Source organism: Phyllostomus discolor, chromosome 13 (assembly GCF_004126475.2).
Source record: "Phyllostomus discolor isolate MPI-MPIP mPhyDis1 chromosome 13, mPhyDis1.pri.v3, whole genome shotgun sequence".
Lineage (NCBI taxonomy): Eukaryota > Metazoa > Chordata > Mammalia > Chiroptera > Phyllostomidae > Phyllostomus > Phyllostomus discolor.
In genome coordinates this window covers 19,497,938-19,514,921 of record NC_040915.2, presented here as the reverse complement: position 1 = coordinate 19,514,921, position 16,984 = coordinate 19,497,938, and the positions used below count along the sequence as shown (strand labels likewise).

The 16,984-nt window shown below is 40.7% G+C and overlaps 1 protein-coding gene across 1 annotated transcript; it reads left to right on the top strand.

Annotated features, from left to right (window-relative positions):
* The first annotated feature begins 11,420 nt into the window (after window positions 1-11,420).
* LOC114510300 (sperm-associated acrosin inhibitor-like) lies at window positions 11,421-13,493 on the top strand. Its single transcript, XM_028528945.1, has 3 exons — window positions 11,421-11,487; window positions 12,171-12,208; window positions 13,371-13,493. Exons 1-3 carry the CDS (start codon window positions 11,421-11,423, stop codon window positions 13,491-13,493), a joined length of 228 nt encoding a protein of 75 aa, XP_028384746.1.
* The last annotated feature ends 3,491 nt before the right edge of the window (window positions 13,494-16,984 follow it).

Sequence of the window (16,984 nt, the reverse complement as noted above, 5' to 3'; positions counted from 1 at the left end):
CCTGGAGTGCTTATTAGGTTCATATACTTTGTGCACATTGCCACTGAGGCTGAAGCTTTACACACTAGGTGGGCAATGACAACACACTCATGTGTGTGTTACTGAGTTTCTTGCAAGAAGGAAAAAACATACTGAGGTTGGAGAAGGGTGTCTGGTCAAAGTGTGACTGAAAGCAGGTCCAGTTGCCGCCGCTACGAAAGCCAGTACTCAAGAGTCAGGTGCTGATGTAAAGGAAAGTGGTTTATTTGCAGATCCTGCATCTCAAAGAGGGGGACTCATGTCTCAGAGCCCATCTCCACATTTGCCTCCTTATAAAAGGCAAAGCTTTTTATGAAGAGGGAGAGGGGAATAGAACAAAGAGATGCAGGAAGGGATTGGAAGGTTCCCTACATGCAGGCTAGCACAGCCCTCCCCTACAAGGCCAATGATGGTCTGCTGTGCCTCGTCCTGGTTTAGTCATCCAGGCCCCATGGATGAAGGTCAGCAAATCTTCCCGAGTTGGGATGCCTGAAGGTCTGGGTCTGTATCTTAAGTTAGTTCCTAGAATTCTTACACAAACACAGTTTGTCTACAAGCTACACATTAGTCAGAATCAGCACTTACAGAAACAAGGGGAGGGGTAGAATTTCCCATGATTACAAAAGCCTGAGTTTTTCATTAAGACTTTTTTGTTTTAAAGACCCCCTTAAGATGACAGCAGCCCGGAGGGAAGCAAGCAAAGCCAAGGGATCAGGAGGGGTGACTCCTGCTGATGTCACAGAGCACCCAGGCTATCAGCCGCATGACAATGGAGACTCTGCCTGCTTCACCCTTGCTGTGCCCTGGTGTCTGGAACCTGCCCAGGATGCTGGGTGCTGGCCTTTCCCCTGCAACATCACACCTGTGACTGTTGGAATTTCCCTGCAACATCACACCTGTGACTGTTGTGAGTTCTCGTAATAAAGTACAAGCAGTATGTCTTTCTCTTCTTCTGTTTACCAATTACATTTTTTACTTTTTCAGGATATATAAAATTTATATATTCTTTCACATTTTCTTCACCTTTGCTTTAGAATAAAATGCAAATTAAATATATTTAATGTTCACAGTCCTTGGAAGTCTCCCCAATAATTCTTTTTTTTTGGATAAAAATCATCCATTAGTAAATGCTGAAGAAGGACTCACTTTTGCTTGTTAGCCTGTGCCTTTTCTATAGCCTTAATATTTATTTAAATCTGTTCTTCATTAAGCACCTTGTACTTTAATAATTTCTGAAACATTTTTACTTTAACTTATATTTCTGTCCTGAAGTCAATCAAACGTTGTTCCATCTATTTAAAAAAAAATAAGTTTCTGTGCTAGAGTCTGACTTTTGGTTCAAGGAACCAAAACATCCCAAATGTTTACTAGAGGCTATTGAATTCATTTTGTTTTGAGTTTGGATTATGGTTTTCTTCTGTTTCCTGGCTTTCTATTTTAAAGGCTAGGAGGCTTCAGCTGCACGTATTTGATTCTCCATTTTTCGTCTTCTTACAGGAGTTCTGCATAGATAATGATCACTTTGTTCCGTGTGTTTGAGGGGACACAGTGGGCTATTACTGTAGGCTTGAGCGTTTCTGGTGAAAGAGTGCCCTCTCCTGTCCATGGAGCAAAATGAAGTTACTTTTATGAGGTGGTGCGGTTATGCGGGCACGGTGTGTGTTTCATTTTTTTGATATTGTTTGGCTGTCTTTTGTATTGCATTATTCTAAAGGTGTCCCACTTGCTTCTTTTTACTTTCACTACCCTGTCTCTAAAGATCCCTGTCTGTACCCCACTCTATTTTTTTTTACATTCTATTTACTGAAAAGTGATGCCTATCAGAGACTTCTACCTTGAGACTTCTAATTTCCTACACTGCAAACAATTCCTTGTCCATCTGGTCCTTTTACAGTTTTTTTTTTTTTCCTACAGCAATAATGGGCTTTCTTGGTTTCCCTCTTCTGTCTTTGAAATTTTTTATGTATTTTCTTCTTTCTTCTATGGCTTCCTTCTACCCATTGCCACCAATATTCCATTAACTGATATGTCACATTTATCTGTCATTCACCATCTGATGAACATTTGGGTTGTTTACACTTTTTGACTATTATGAACAGATTTAAGGATGCCGATGCATTCTATTTGGGGCATTATTTAGGAATCAATACCACTATACACTGTAACAAAACTGTAAGTCTATGAATACAGAGACCTGGCCTTAAGAGTAGCCAGAACGAAAGAAAAAATGATTATGTACAAAGATGTTGGAATTAGATTGTGAACAGACTCCTCAGCCTGAACAATGGAAGATGATGTCACTCTTAAGATACATCCAAAAATCTTAAATCTTGGTATGCAAAGCACAGCAGTATATAGAAATATTGCCAAACTATGACAAAGTTTCCTTTATAAGCAGTCCATGATTGATTCTCATTAAATATACAATAATGCATCATTAATGTGTTAAAGACTTAAAATATATTATTTCAATTAACAATGATAAAAGCTTTCAACGAAGGCAATCTATACTTACTAAAATATTTTGAGGAAACCAGAAGAGGTTATAAAGATTATACATACACATTTCAAAAGTATCCAAAGTTAAGTAATACACAATTTTATGATTAATTATATATACTAAACTGTGAAGAAAAGCAAGTGAATGATGAATAGGAAACTGAGTTTAATGATTACCTCTGAGGTGGTAGGGGAATGGAATTTGAGGGAAGCACCTGGTAGGAAGGGCTGAGTTTAGAAAAGTGCTTTACATTTAAATTTGGTTTCTGCATACAGGAATGTGTGTTTTGTTACAGCCTTATCATGCACATTGCTTATATTCTACATGTGCAGCATTTGATAATAACATATCAAGAACATACTGGCAGATGTGTCCTCTCTAGTTGTTTCTGTGTTGTCTGCATCTTATAACATGAATGTAGCATCGACCAGGCCCTTGGTTCTGCAGAACTACAGGCCAGTCTGTGCATCCAATAGCATAACCCATTTTTCAGGTGCTTATAGACCATGGCTTATTATTGAAGAAATGTATATTCGGGTAATTTGCCAATTTTTTAATGTTTTTTGTCTTTAAAAAAAACCCGAGCCTTTGTTTTCCAGAGCAGTTTTAAGTTCACAGCAAAATTGAGAGGAAGGTACATTGATTTCCTACACCCCTGCTGCCACCACCCATGTACAGCCTACCCCATTGTCAAGGTCCCCCAGCAGAAGAGCACATTTGTTACTACTGAGGGAACTACATTGACGGCACATCCTAATCATGCAAAGTCTACAGTTTACATTATGTGTGACCTTGGTGTTGCACATTCCATATGCCTGGATAATTGTATAATGACATTCATTCATCATTACGATATAGAGAAATTTTCACAACCCTAAAAATCATCTGTTCTCTACCTATTCATCCCTCTCTCTTTCTCAGCTTCTGGCAACCATGGACTTTTTTTTTTTTTGACTGTCTACATAGTTTGGCTTTTTCCAGAATACCATATACTGGAATTATACAGTACATACCCTTTTCAGATTGGTTTATTTCATTTAGTAATACACGTTTAACGTTCTTCCATGTCTTCTCATGGCTTGACAGACCATTTCTTTTTAGGTCTGAATAATATTCCATTGTCTAGATGTACCACCGTTTATCCATTCATTTACTGAAGGGCATCTTGGTTGCTTTTGGCAACCAAGATTTGGCAATTTTAAATAAAGCTGCTATAAGCATTGGTGTGCAGGTTTTTCTCTGGACGTAAGTTTTTACTTCCTTGGAGCAAATGCCAAGGAGTACAGTTGCTGGACTGTATGGCAAGACTACGTGGCGTAATGGACACAAGTTTCTGTTGCTCCACATCCTTACACATCCTTGTCCAGATTTGGTCTGGCTGATGTTCTAGATTTTGTCCATTCTAACAGACATGTGGTGGGATCTCCTTGCTCCTGTACTTTTCATGTCCCTGTGACAGAGTATCTTTTCTGTATTTACTTGCCCCGTGTATTTTTTTCTGAGGTGCCTATTAAGGTCTTTGTCCTGTTACTCACTCCAATTGTGTTCTGACTGGACAGTTTTAAAAACTAATTGCGGCACTTCCAGCAAGATGGAGGAATAGGTGGACGCACCGTGCCTCCTCACACAACCAAGATTAGAAAATCAATAATTTACAACAATAATTTACTATCAGAATAACACCCAGATCCGGCAGAGGATTTATCTGAATGGAAGTCGGGCAGCCAAGAAGTTGAAGTAGACGCGTTCATCCGGACTGGTAGGAGAAGACGAGCCGGGCGGGCGCGGGCTGGCTCAGGTCGGCGGCGCGCGGAGGTCGGGGGAAGGTTTGACACGAAATTGGCGCAAAAGCCATGCGGCGCGCAAGAAGGCAGCGGTGATCCCTGAGTACGCAAGCTGCGGCTGGCAGACCCAGAGGGGCAGCGATTGTGGACCAGGGCAGAACTCGCGGCCCGGAAGCCCAGGCAAGGGTCTGAGTCCAGGGGAACGGAACTACCGCCATTGTTTTCTCCCGCCCCGCTCCCGCCCCCGCCCCGCCCCCACATATAACGTCACAATCTAGTGACTGGGGTGCCCAGCCCTGGTGAGCACCTAAGGCTCCGCCCCCCACCGTAAGGAGAGCAACCAGACGGGAAAAAAAAAAAGGAGAGACAGGGGGGAAAAAAAAAACAAACCCAAAAAACTATGTTTTCAACAGAGCAGGTCAGTCCCCCAGGACTCATCCTTTTGAGCGACCAAGAACTAGCCAATCTATCAGATGTGCAGTTCAAAACACTGGTGATCAGAAAGCTCACGGAACTGGTTGATTTTGGACGAAATTTAGATGAAAGGATGCAGGTTACCATAAAACAGATGCAGGAAGACACGCGGAGGAGAGCCAATAGTGAAAGGAAGGAATATGAGTCTCAAAACAATACAGTGGACCAGAAGGAAGATAGAATCAACCAAGCAGGAAAGCATGATGAAATAAGAATTCAAAAAATTGAGGAAAAGATTAAGAGCATCCAAGACACCTTTAAACGTTCCAATATCCGAATTATAGGGGTACCAGAATCGGAAGGGGAAAAGCAACAGATTGAGCACGTATTTGAACAAATAATAAAGGAGAACTTCCCCAATCTGGCAAAGGGAACAGTCTTCCAAGAAATCCAAGAAGCTCAGAGAGCCCCAAAGAAGTTGGACCCAAGAAGAAACACACCAAGGCACATCATAATTACATTAGCCAAGGTAAAAACGAAGGAGAGAATCCTAGAAGCAGCAAGAGGTAAGGGGACAGTCACCTACAAAGGAGTTCCCATCAGACTGTCAGCTGATTTCTCCAAAGAGACGTTACAGGCAAGAAGGGGCTGGAAAGAAATATTCCAAGTCATGAAAGACAAGGACCTACATCCCAGACTGCTCTATCCAGCAAAGCTTTCATTTAGAATGGAAGGGCAGATGAAGTGCTTCTCAGATAAGGTCAAGTTAAAGGAGTTCATCATCACCAAGCCCTTATTTTATGAAATGCTAAAGGGACTTATCTAAGAAAAGAAGATAAAGAAAAGACATGTATAGTAAAAGGACAGCAAACTCACAAATATTAACAACCACACCTAAAGCAAAACCAAAAGAAACTAAGTAAACAATTAGAACAGGAACAGAACCACAGAAATGGAGGGCACATGGACGGTTAGCAGCAGGAGGGTGGGAGGAGGAGAGAGGGGGAAAAGGTATAGAGAATAAGTAGCATAGAATGTAGGTTGAAAATAGATAGGGGGAGGGCAAGAATAGTACGGGAAATGTAGAAGCTAAAGAACTCATAAGTATGACACATGGACATGAACTAAAGGGGGAAATGTGGGTGGGAGGGGGGTATAGGGTGGAGGGGAGAGAAGGGGGGAAATGGGACAACTGTAATAGCATAATCAATAAAATATATTAAAAAAAAAGAAAAAAAAAACTAATTGCATATTCTGTATAACAGTCCTTTATCAGATATGTCCTTTGAACATTTTCTCCCAGTCTATGGCTTATCTTCTCATTCTCTTGGGAATTGTCTTTTGCAGAGAAGATTTTAATTTCAATCAATTAATTAACTAAAAATTAGGAATCAAGTATTACTTTCATGGACTGTGACTCTGGTGTTATAGCTGAGATGCTTTCGTCAGCTGTTTCCCATCTACCAATAAACTTGCCACTTTAATTCACCATAGTATTGGAGATTCTAGACAGAGAAATCAGGCAAGAAAAGGAAATAAAAGGCACCCAAATGGGACAGAAAGAGCTAAAACTGCCACTATTTGAAGGTGACATGATATTATATATAGAAAACCATAGTGATTCTATCCAAAAACTGTTGGAAATAATAAATTCGGTGAAGTTGCTGGATATTAAAATCAATGTACAAAAATCTATCATGTTTCTATGTACTAATTGTGAACTATTAGAAAAAATTAATAAAACATTTATAACTACATCAAAAATAAAATATGTAGAAATATCTAGAAATAAATTTAACCAAGGAGGTAGAAAACCTGGATATTGAAACTACAAGACATTAATCAATTGAAAAAGAACCCAAAATGGAAAGGTATTCCATTCTCATGAATTAGAATAATTAATAGTTTTAAAATGTCCATATTGCCCAATGCAATTCAGTATACACATTTGGTACAATATTTATCAAAATTTCAATGATGTTTCTCACAGAAATAGGACACACAATATGAAAATTTGTGTGGAACTACAGAAGACTTAAAATAGCCAAAGCAACTTTGGGAAAAAAACAACAGCAAAGCTACAGGCATCATACTCCCTTACTTCAAACTGTATTATGAAGCTTTAGTAACTTTTTAAAGGTTTTATTTATTTTTAAAGAGAAGGAAAGAGAAGGAGAAAGAGAGGAAGAGAAATATCAATGTGTGATTGCCTCTTGCACGTCCCCTGTTGGGCATCTGGCCCGCAACCCAGGCATGTGCCCTGATTGGGAAATGAACCTGCGACCCTTTGGTTCCCAGCCTGCTCTCAATCCATTGAGTTACACCAGCCAGGGCTATGAAGCTTTAGTAATTAACCAGCATGGTACTGATGTTAAAAACAGACACACAGATCAATGAAACAGAATAGAGAGCCCAGAAATGAACCCATACATATATGGTCAATTAATTTATAAAAAAGCACATAAGAATAGACAATGGGGAAACAATAGTATTTTCAATAAATGATGTTGGAAAATTGCACAGTCACATGCAAAAGAATAAAACTGGATCACTATCTTATACCATATACAAAAATTAATTCAAAGTGGATTAAAGACATGAACATAAGACCTGAAACCATAAAACTACTAGAAGAAAACACAGGTGATATGCTCCTTGATATAGCTCTTGGGGATGATTTTTTTTAATCTGCTACTATAAGCAAAAGCCACAAAAGCAAAATTAAATAAGTGGGACTACATTAAACTAAGAAGTTATTACACAGCACACAAAATAAAATCAATCAATGAAAAGGCAACTAATGAACAGGAGAAAATATTTGCAAAGCATGTATCTGATGAGGAACATCCAAAATACATAAAGAAGCCATACAACTCAGCAAATAACCCAAGGAATGCAGTTTTAAAAATGGCCAGACGATCTGAATAGACATTTTACCGAAGGAGATATACAGATGGTCAAGAGGTACATGAAAAGATGCTCTACATTATTAATCACCAAGGAAATGCAAGTCAAAATCACAATGAGATATCCACTTGTACATTTCAGGACACATATTATTAAAAAGATAAGAGGTAAATGATGGCAAAGATGGGGAGATATAGGAACCTTGTGCACTGCTAATGCTAGGACCCAGATGTTCCCCCTACCCAACTTCTAGACGTTGAAATCCTAACTCTTAGGGGGGATGATACTGAGAGGTGGGGCCTGTGAGAGCTGCTGAAGTCGTGAGGGGGGAATCCTCATGACCGGAAATCCATGCCTTATAAAAGAGGCTCCAGAGAGATCCCTAGCCGCCTCCCACCATGTGGAGGCATGTTGAGAAGGCACTGGCTAGGGACTAGGGACAGGACCTTGACCAGCATGTAACCATTCTGTCACCTTGATCTTGAACTTCCCAGGCTTCCCAACTGTTATGAAGCTTCCTCAAAAAATTAAAAATAATGCCATCTCTGATCTAGCAATTCTGCTCCTAAGTAGATATGCAAAAGACTGAAATCCAGATTTTAAGACATGTCTGCTCTCCCGTGTTTCTGGCAGCATTATTCACAGTCATCAAAATATGGAAAAAAGCCAAATGTCCATCAAGAGAAAAAGGCATAAGGGAAATGTCATATGCATGTAACAATGGAATCTTATTCAACCTTAAAAATGAAGGAAATACTTTCATTTGTGATAACAAGTTACTAGGAGACATTAGGCTAACTGACGTCACTCACAAAGGACAAATGTCGGGTGGTCACCCTTCAATGAGCTATCTAATGTACTGCATTTTTCAGACTACAAGACGCACTCTTCCCCTGGAACGTGGGAGGAAAGGGGGGTGGGTCTTATGATCGAAATGTAGTTTGCCTGGGTAGTGAATGTAGTTTACATTGACATTGGTGAAATATTATGTTATTTAAGTTATTAAATATTTTACCACATTTTTTGCTTCAAAATTTTTTTTCATGTTTTCTTCCTCTAAAACCTAGGTGTGTCTTATGGTCCTGAAAATAGGGTAGCTCAACTCACAGAAGCAGAAAAGAGAGTAGTGGTTGCCAGGGGGTTGGAGGTGGGAGATGAGGGCAGTTGTGGCCTAATGGATAAAAAGTTGTAGTCACACAAGGCAAGAAAGTTCTAGAGATCTGCTGCATTCCTTAGTGCTATGGTTAGGAATACGGTGTTGTGCACATCACTTATTAAGAAGAACATAAGCCCAGAAGTGGGATGCTGGGTCACAGGACAGCTGTATCGTCAACCTTTTGAGGAGCGCCCAGGCCGCTGCCCGCAGTGGCCACGCTAATCTGCATCTGCACCTGCAGTGCCCGGGGCTCCGTTCCCTCACAGCCTGGCCGGTACTGCTCCTCTCTCGCCTTTCTGGTAAGAGCCATGCTGACCCATGTGAGGGGGTATCACATTCCGGCTATTTTCCATGTTCCCAAAGTAAGGGCGTATTTAGTGTATTTAGCGGCAAATATTTTTAGTAATTTTGACAATGACTTTCATCGTTGTGCTTAGCAGGGGTTTTTTATTCTCTCATTACATTGGCATGGAACAATACTGGACTCAAAGGTTCTTTTCTTAGCTCTCTTTATCAATAATAATAATAAAAAAGGACAGGTTAGACTGGGTAACAAATGTGAGGATGGCGCACAACCCAAATGCAGACTGTGTTACTATTATCCTTGATATTTGTGACACACCTATGAGACAGGTACTACTATTCTCACATGGAAAATTAGAAAATTGTGGATCAGAAAGCCTGAATACAGCATGGAGGTTATTCAGTAGTCAATGGGATTTGAACTCAGGACTTTCATCTGCTTTGGCCACTGAGACTGTCAGGCAGATTACTTAAGTTGTTCTGATGAACTCTTCCCACTTCAAACCCTGCAGGGGCTCCCTCTTAGCTCTGAGCAAAAGATCTGTTGTTTGAGCGTGAATGAGTCATTTCAAAAATTCAGTATGACAGTTTCATTCCAGGGGCTTAGGGTTTGTAAATCATAAATACTAGGTAAGACCAGGGAATTTCAGAGGAAAGAGCAAAACTGAGAGCTCCTATAGTAAAAAGGTACATTTTTGGGAAGAATCAGTCACACATTAATAGACTCTGGATGGGTTCAAAATAGTCACTTCCCAGGTGTCTGCGGTTCTGAATGACGGATGTCAGGTGGTGAACACAGGAGCATTCCTTCCTAAGTTTCCCTGCTTCCTCCTGAGGCCCGAGGAGGGTTATCTTTGAGATTTCATATATCTCTCGGTACTGATATATGAAGTTATGTTGAATACCACTTTATATTTAAAAAAATTTTGAAAACTTCTCACACTAGTTAGAATGTGTTCCTCATGCTTCACCCCATTGGGTTTGAACTAGTTTTGTCAGCTTGACCCAAGTACTCTAAGTTAACCCAGCTTAGCTCTGCTGGCTTCATCTTCTTTTCTTCACTGACTCCTCTGGTCAAACTACTCAACATACAATTTAGGGCAGTGTTCCTGGGGCCTCAGTTTCACTCCCGAGCCTTCTTTCTCTCCTGATCTTAAAGTCTGCCTGCTGTTCTCTAGCCCAGGTTCCCAAGCCCTCTGCCTGGCACTCATCTGGGAACCCCGGGACACTCCCAGTGGTGAACTGGTACCACAGTTTTACCAGATGTTCCCGCTGGGGGAAACTGGTTAAAAGGAGCACGGTCACCCTCTGTACTACTACTCAAAGCTTTATGAGACTCTCGTTTCACTTCAAAATAAAAAGTTCAGTAAATACTAAATCTGCAATGGAGTCCACTATACTTTTAGTGTTGCAAAATGCTATGGGGCCTCAGTATGGATCTATTAGTTTCCAAAACTGATTCTCTTATTCGCTTGGATTCTTTCTTTCCAACTTGGCAGTTTGAAAAGCTTTCACATTTCTTCTCTGTTTTAGCCATTCAAAGCACTGTTTGTTACTTTACATGCCCCCTACTCCTCCAACACTACTTCTGGGTACATCAGATACAATTGTCCCCAACCTCCTGCTGAGGGAAGACCTATTAAGAGTATCTGTGTTGCATCTGTCACAAGCTACTTTGCAGGCCCAGACAGAACCCAAAATACCACCTCTGTGTCCTGGCCATCTATTTTACAGCCATGTTATCAGGACCCATCTATTCTAACCCCCAGCACGCTGCTCACCAGCGGGCAGATAAAGGAGACTCCTCAGCAGGTGGAGGCGGCCGAGGAGGAAAGGTGATCAGAACAGGCACAGTCTCCCGAGCTGTGGGCCACTGTCTCCACTGTCCCGTCTGGTTCAGGTGGGTCAGGTGGGGAGGCTGTGGGGTGGCCTGGGGGTGCAGCGCTGCTGTGAGGACTGCTGCAGCTCAGCCCTTCCTGAAATGCTTCTGTACTCCGAGAAAGAATGGAGAATCCCATGTGCACATTTCCTCACATGGACTCAGACCTCTGCGGGCTGAGCCAAGGGGTGGGAATGAACGGCTCCTTCTTCAGGGTGCTGAGAACGTGTCCCGGTGTTTCTCTCTCGTCCCTGCGAGGCCTTCTGTTCCCACGTATGTCTTCTTGATCCTGTGGGTTTGGGGGAAAGAAGAAGGGGGAAAAGTCCTATGTAATTAGGAATCTAGGGAAGTGGAGCAGGCCCTTCTCCTGTAAGAAACTTTCCTTTTGAAATAGGCTATTTTTCTCCATGTCATGTGCAATACACATTGGCTCTGGGTTCCTTCCACAGACTTGATAAAATGTCTTTCCTCTCATCATGGAGCAAAGCTATGTTCCTCATTGCCTTGACATTTCCTCTTTATTCCGGTGAGTACATTTTTTCAGTTCTGGATGAAACAACTCTTCCATCTTAGAAAACGCAAGGACAGTCCGGGGTTGCTAAATGTAGAGTGCAGAAAGCAGTGACACCTTCTAGATTTGCTATTCCTTGGCCATCTGGCTTGTTGTCTGCCAGGTCTGAGTCCACTGAAGTCACAGCCTTGTGTAAGGCGAGAGCTCACCGAGCCCTCTCCTGCCAACTGATCTTCCTTTACCCCCAGGGACACTCACAGAGTAGCTGTGAGGTGTTGACTAGACCCCTGGTATTAGAACTCAGTACTACTTCATTAAGCAGTAATCAATTCCTTTACGTTAAGTGACATAATCCCTTTCATCAGGTATACTGAGTGGCATGAAGCAAGGTGTTGACTTCTCTGACTAGGGCGCCTCATGTACAAAGAGAATATAAAGAACCCTGGTGTCTTCACAAGAGAGTGTGGTGGTTACTACACAGGGTGAGAAGAACATGAAAGGAGGTTTCCGGACTTGCAGCTGCTCTGTGAACTCACTGTTGTGTTGCTGCCGCAACAGGCGCACCTCACAACGTGTGGGTCTTCAGTGGGCAATTCACATTGTATTTGGATTCTCAAAGAGATGGGTTCTTCCCCCAGAGACTCTGATTGCTTTCCCCTCTTCTTATTTTTACATTTTCTCTTGTGTGCTCCTTCCAGAAACTTCGTTTAACTCTCAAAGACTCAATCACCCTGAGGTAAGTTAATACTGATTAATTTGGAAATTGAAAATGGTAAACTTTTAAATATCCTAATATTGTTCTAACAGCAAATTTAATCAAACAAAATGTGCAACTGAATGATGCTTCAAAAAGTTTTTTAAAACTGTGTTATTATTAAACTAAGTTCAAGAAATAAAATTGAGCCATCCATATAAACCCATTTGGTGTCTTAAATAAGATCAAAACATCCCATTGTTCAAAGGTTCCATTATTACATATCCTTCTTACATGCAAGCACCTTAAAAAAGTTGGAGAGAAAGGAATGGACAGAGGTGGGGAGAGGGAGGGAGACAGAGACACATACATGGATCAGCTGCCTTCTGGAGGCACCTTGATGGGGAATCGAACCCTCACCAGGGATTGCACCCAGCACCTTGTTGGTGTATGGGACAATGCTCCAACCACCTGAGCCAACTGCCAGGGCTAAGTACAGTATATTTAAAGTAGAATTGTTCGTCCTAGCAAAGCAAAAGGAAAAAAAAACCTTTTCTTCCACTTAAGGGTGGATAACATAATTTTCATATTATTATTATTTTATATATGATTATATAAAGTGAAGAAAATAAACTACAGTTCTAAACATCTAAACAGATAAAGGTTACAAAGACATTTTGAAAGCAGTTCTCGTAAGAATATACATAATATTGGTTATTTATGTAAATTATCAACTACCATCACTAACCTGTATGTGTATATATATATATATATATATATACACACACACAAACACACACACACACATACACAAATAAAAATATATATGGTGAAAAACCTGAAAGTATCATTTTCCCTAGTAGTTACAACTTTGAGAAAAATCAGGGAATTATAAAAAATTCAGTTGTATGATTTCTTGTCATGTGACATAATAGAGGAAATTGGATGCAGGAATGAGGAGAAGTGAGAGCAGAGTGGCTACACGATAAACACACATTCAGCCATTTGTCTCTTTTTTAGAAAGGACGTTGGGCTTTTCAAAATACATCAATAGTATTTTGTCTGAGTGGGTTGTTTCTTTCTAAACCTCAATGTAGAACATTTTTGCTCCATTTTGATGTATGGTATCTTGTGGTGAGAATGAAGAACATTTTATTCAAACAGTTCATTATCTGACAAATTGTATGTTGTTCTTTCTGTTTAGCAGCCAGACTGTGATGTGTATAAAAACCGATTACATGCCTGTACCAGAGAATGGCGTCCAATCTGTGGGACCAATGGCCAAACTTACTCCAATAGATGTGTATTCTGCAGTCGAATGATGTAAGAACACAAAAGACTAAATATTGCCTCTTCCTAAATAATGAAGAAATCATCAAAAAATGACAGAAAAAATACATGTTTTCTTCTGATAGCCCAGGCACAGTATATATATAAAAATAACTGTAGCATCTCTGTAAATGCCACAGAAACACATTTGTACCTTTCCTGGAAGTTCTCATTCCTTAAAGCAGTTTTGTATTTGACCTCTCCATACAAGTCTGCTGGATATTCTGCAAATATAAAAATCAATTAATTCACTTAATTGAATGGTCATGACTTACTAATGGCAGTCTATGACCAACATATTGAATTCTGAAATCCATATTGTAGCTGCTGATGATACCTGTGATGTAGCTTCAAGCTACAGGGAGCAGAATTGAGGAAGAAACCCTAGTGACTGCAGAAATTTGAAATCCGTCAAAATAGGCCTCTTCGTGCTAAGGAAGGGACTCCTCTGATCGTCCCCCTTGTCTCCTGAACTGCATGACACAAGTCGGACCCTCCTTACCGAGCGGGGCATTCTAGCACGCTTCCACCCCACTTCTCCTTATACACCCCTCACTCTGAAGGCGTCTGCAGTCCAAAGGTTCAGCCAGCTACCTCCATCCTCATTTTCTCTGACAGGTGTTTCCTCTTATTTCATTCCAAACTCAGCTTCCACTCCTACAGAACCACTGAAACAGTCGCTAATGCCCTCCTCCCTCAAGTCTGGGTGGGTCCCAAGATGGAGTGAGGACTGAGCAGGCAGGGAAGAGAGAGTCAGGCAGGCCCAGGTGGGGGAGGGTGTGTGCAGCCTGGGGGCACGTGGCCCCCAGTGGAGGCGGAGCTGGAGGGACCAGTGCTCCTCACTGAGAAGCACTTAATGCAACACCTGGAAATTTTAAATGCTATTTATGATAATTGTTTTCTAACTCTCTCTCTCTTTTTTTAACAGAGAAAGTAAAGGAATTTTCGGATTTCATCATTATGGAGTATGCTGACTGCCTACGCTACACATTCCCACGGCTCTTCCGGTTTCATCCTGCCAATCTCTGTTTTGCAGTGGATTCTACAACCAATCAGACTCTTCTCAGTCAGGGCTTTACACTCCCAGGGGACCAGATGAGGCCTTCTACCACACACGTGATAGAATACAGGATGCTGAAGGGTTTTTCCAACTCTCAGAACCTTTTATTAAAAGATTTTTTTAAAAGATTTTATGTATTTATATTTAGAGAGGGAAGGGAGGGAGAAAGAGAGAGAGAGAGAGGGAAACATCAATGTGTGGTTGCTGGGGGTCATGGCCTGCAACCCAGCCATGTACCCTGACTGGGAATCGAACCTGCGACACTTTGGTTCGCAGCCCGCGCTCAATCCACTGAGCTATGCTAGCCAGGGCTCAAAAGATTTTTATTCTTTGTTCAAGTAATCGATAACAGTTGAGAAACCATTTACTGATGTGTTTGATTACATAAAATCTAATGTGATTTACAATCATAAATATTTCAATCAATACAATGTTAAATAATGTCTTTATTCAAATAAATCATTTCTTTTCCTGGTTGATTTTTGAGTTAAAATGTGACTACTTTTGGAAACTATAATTACGTAAACACTTTCAAAGGAGAAAAAGAATACACTTTTTGAGTGTTCATTAAAATTATTGACACTTGGGCTCTTCTTTATCTGAGAGAATCAAAACCTCTAGAAGAAAGCTCTGGGAACTTGAACCCCAGGTCGATCTTACAATCACGACTGTCAGCCAATACGAATTTTTACACTAAAACACCAATAGACACAGCACAGAGATTTTGAGGACAGTGAAAATACTCTCTGTGATATGTACAATGCCTGATACAGCTCATTCAAGTTTTGTCCATACCCACAGAACATACGCTACCAACAGTGAAACCTCAGGGACACTACAGCCTTGGTTCGGTGACTGTGATGTGTCCATGTAGGCTTATCGTTGGTTAAAAAAAAATAAAAGTGCCAGTCAGTCTGATGACGGGATGACTATGCATGTGCTGTTTCGGTGACTTCTGCACCCCTTCCCAATTTTCGTGGTAAACGTAAAAATCTCTAAAAGAAATTAAGTCTTCGAATTAATTGAGCATGTAGGTATGAATTTATTTTGACTCTATTTTATCCCGTTGTTCTAAATTTCGGTCTTTATGCCAATGGCACACTATTCTGTTTTATTGCTACGGCATGCAGTATGTGTTAAAATTTTGTTATCTGAATCCCCCAATTTTTTTCACTTTTATGTTAGCTACACAGGGTTCCTTGCATTGACGGGTGTGTAATATGTCTTCGAGATCCCCATTTCAACTTTTGAAAATGCACCTAGAAGTGGAATTGCTGGAACTGCCAGTAATTCTATGCTGCATTTTTTGACCGCTGTGTTCTGTGCTGGTCATACCAGTTTGTGTTCCTACCCACAGTACGAGGGTTCCGATTCCTCCACTTCCTTCCTTCCTTTTATTATTTTCTGTTTTTTTTTTATAACAGTAATTGTAATGGGCATAAAGAGTACATACAAGTTTATTTCTTTTCCATTCCCTAATGCTTAGTGATGTTGAGCATCTTGTCATTCCCTAGCTGGTGATTTGTGGATCTTCTTTGGAGAAGCCACTGTTAGAATCTTTCACCCGTGTTTAGCCAGTCTGTTCTAATGAGTTGTAGGTCATCCTATGTTCCAGATGCTATCAGATAAGACTTCCAAACATTTTCCCCATTGTATTTGTTTCATTTTCCCTCTCTCTGTTGTACCTTTGATGCAAACAATTTTATTTTTTTCTGATTTTGATACAGGCCAATTTCTCTTTTTTTTTTCTTTTGTTGCCTGTGCTTTTGGTGTCATGTCCAAGAAACCAAATAGTCCAGATCCACCTGTTTGTTCTTGGCCTTAAAACCGGTCCCTTGTGGGTAGAATAGACTTGTGTCCTTTCTGGTTTGTTTCATCCTGCCAGTCTCTGTTTTGATTGGGGAACTTTATCTGTTCCTATTTAAAGTAGTTACTAACAGTGAAGGAATAACTGTTGCCTTTTAAATTTGACTTCTCTCTGTCTTCCATTCTCCTGTTTCTCATTTCCTCCCTGACTGCCTTCCTTTTGGTTTGGCTGAAATTTTGTAGTGACACATTTTAATTCCCTTCTCATTTGCTTTTGTGTATATTCTACAGATATTTTGTTTGTGGAGATTACATATGACATACTATAGTTAAAACATATACATAGATGGCCCTGGCTGGTGTAGCTCAGTGGATTGAGCGTCGGCTGTGAACCAAGTGTCGCAGGTTCGATTCTCAGTCAGGGTACATGCCTGGGTTGCAGGCCATGACCCCCAGCAACCGCACATTGATGTTTCTCTCTCTCTCTCTTTCTCCCTCCCTTCCCTCTCTAAAAATAAATAGAATAAAATCCTTAAAACAGCATATGCATATACACACACACTACTGTACAATAATCTCTTTTAAATTGATAACTGCAACTGTATACAAAAACACATTTATCA

Coding starts and splice junctions, on each gene's coding strand:
- LOC114510300 (XM_028528945.1), top strand. CDS start 11,421: ATGTCTTTCCTCTCATCATGGAGCAAAGCTATGTTCCTCATTGCCTTG. Junction 11,488..12,170: donor GACATTTCCTCTTTATTCCG/GTGAGTACATTT, acceptor TGCTCCTTCCAG/AAACTTCGTTTAACTCTCAA. Junction 12,209..13,370: donor AAAGACTCAATCACCCTGAG/GTAAGTTAATAC, acceptor CTTTCTGTTTAG/CAGCCAGACTGTGATGTGTA.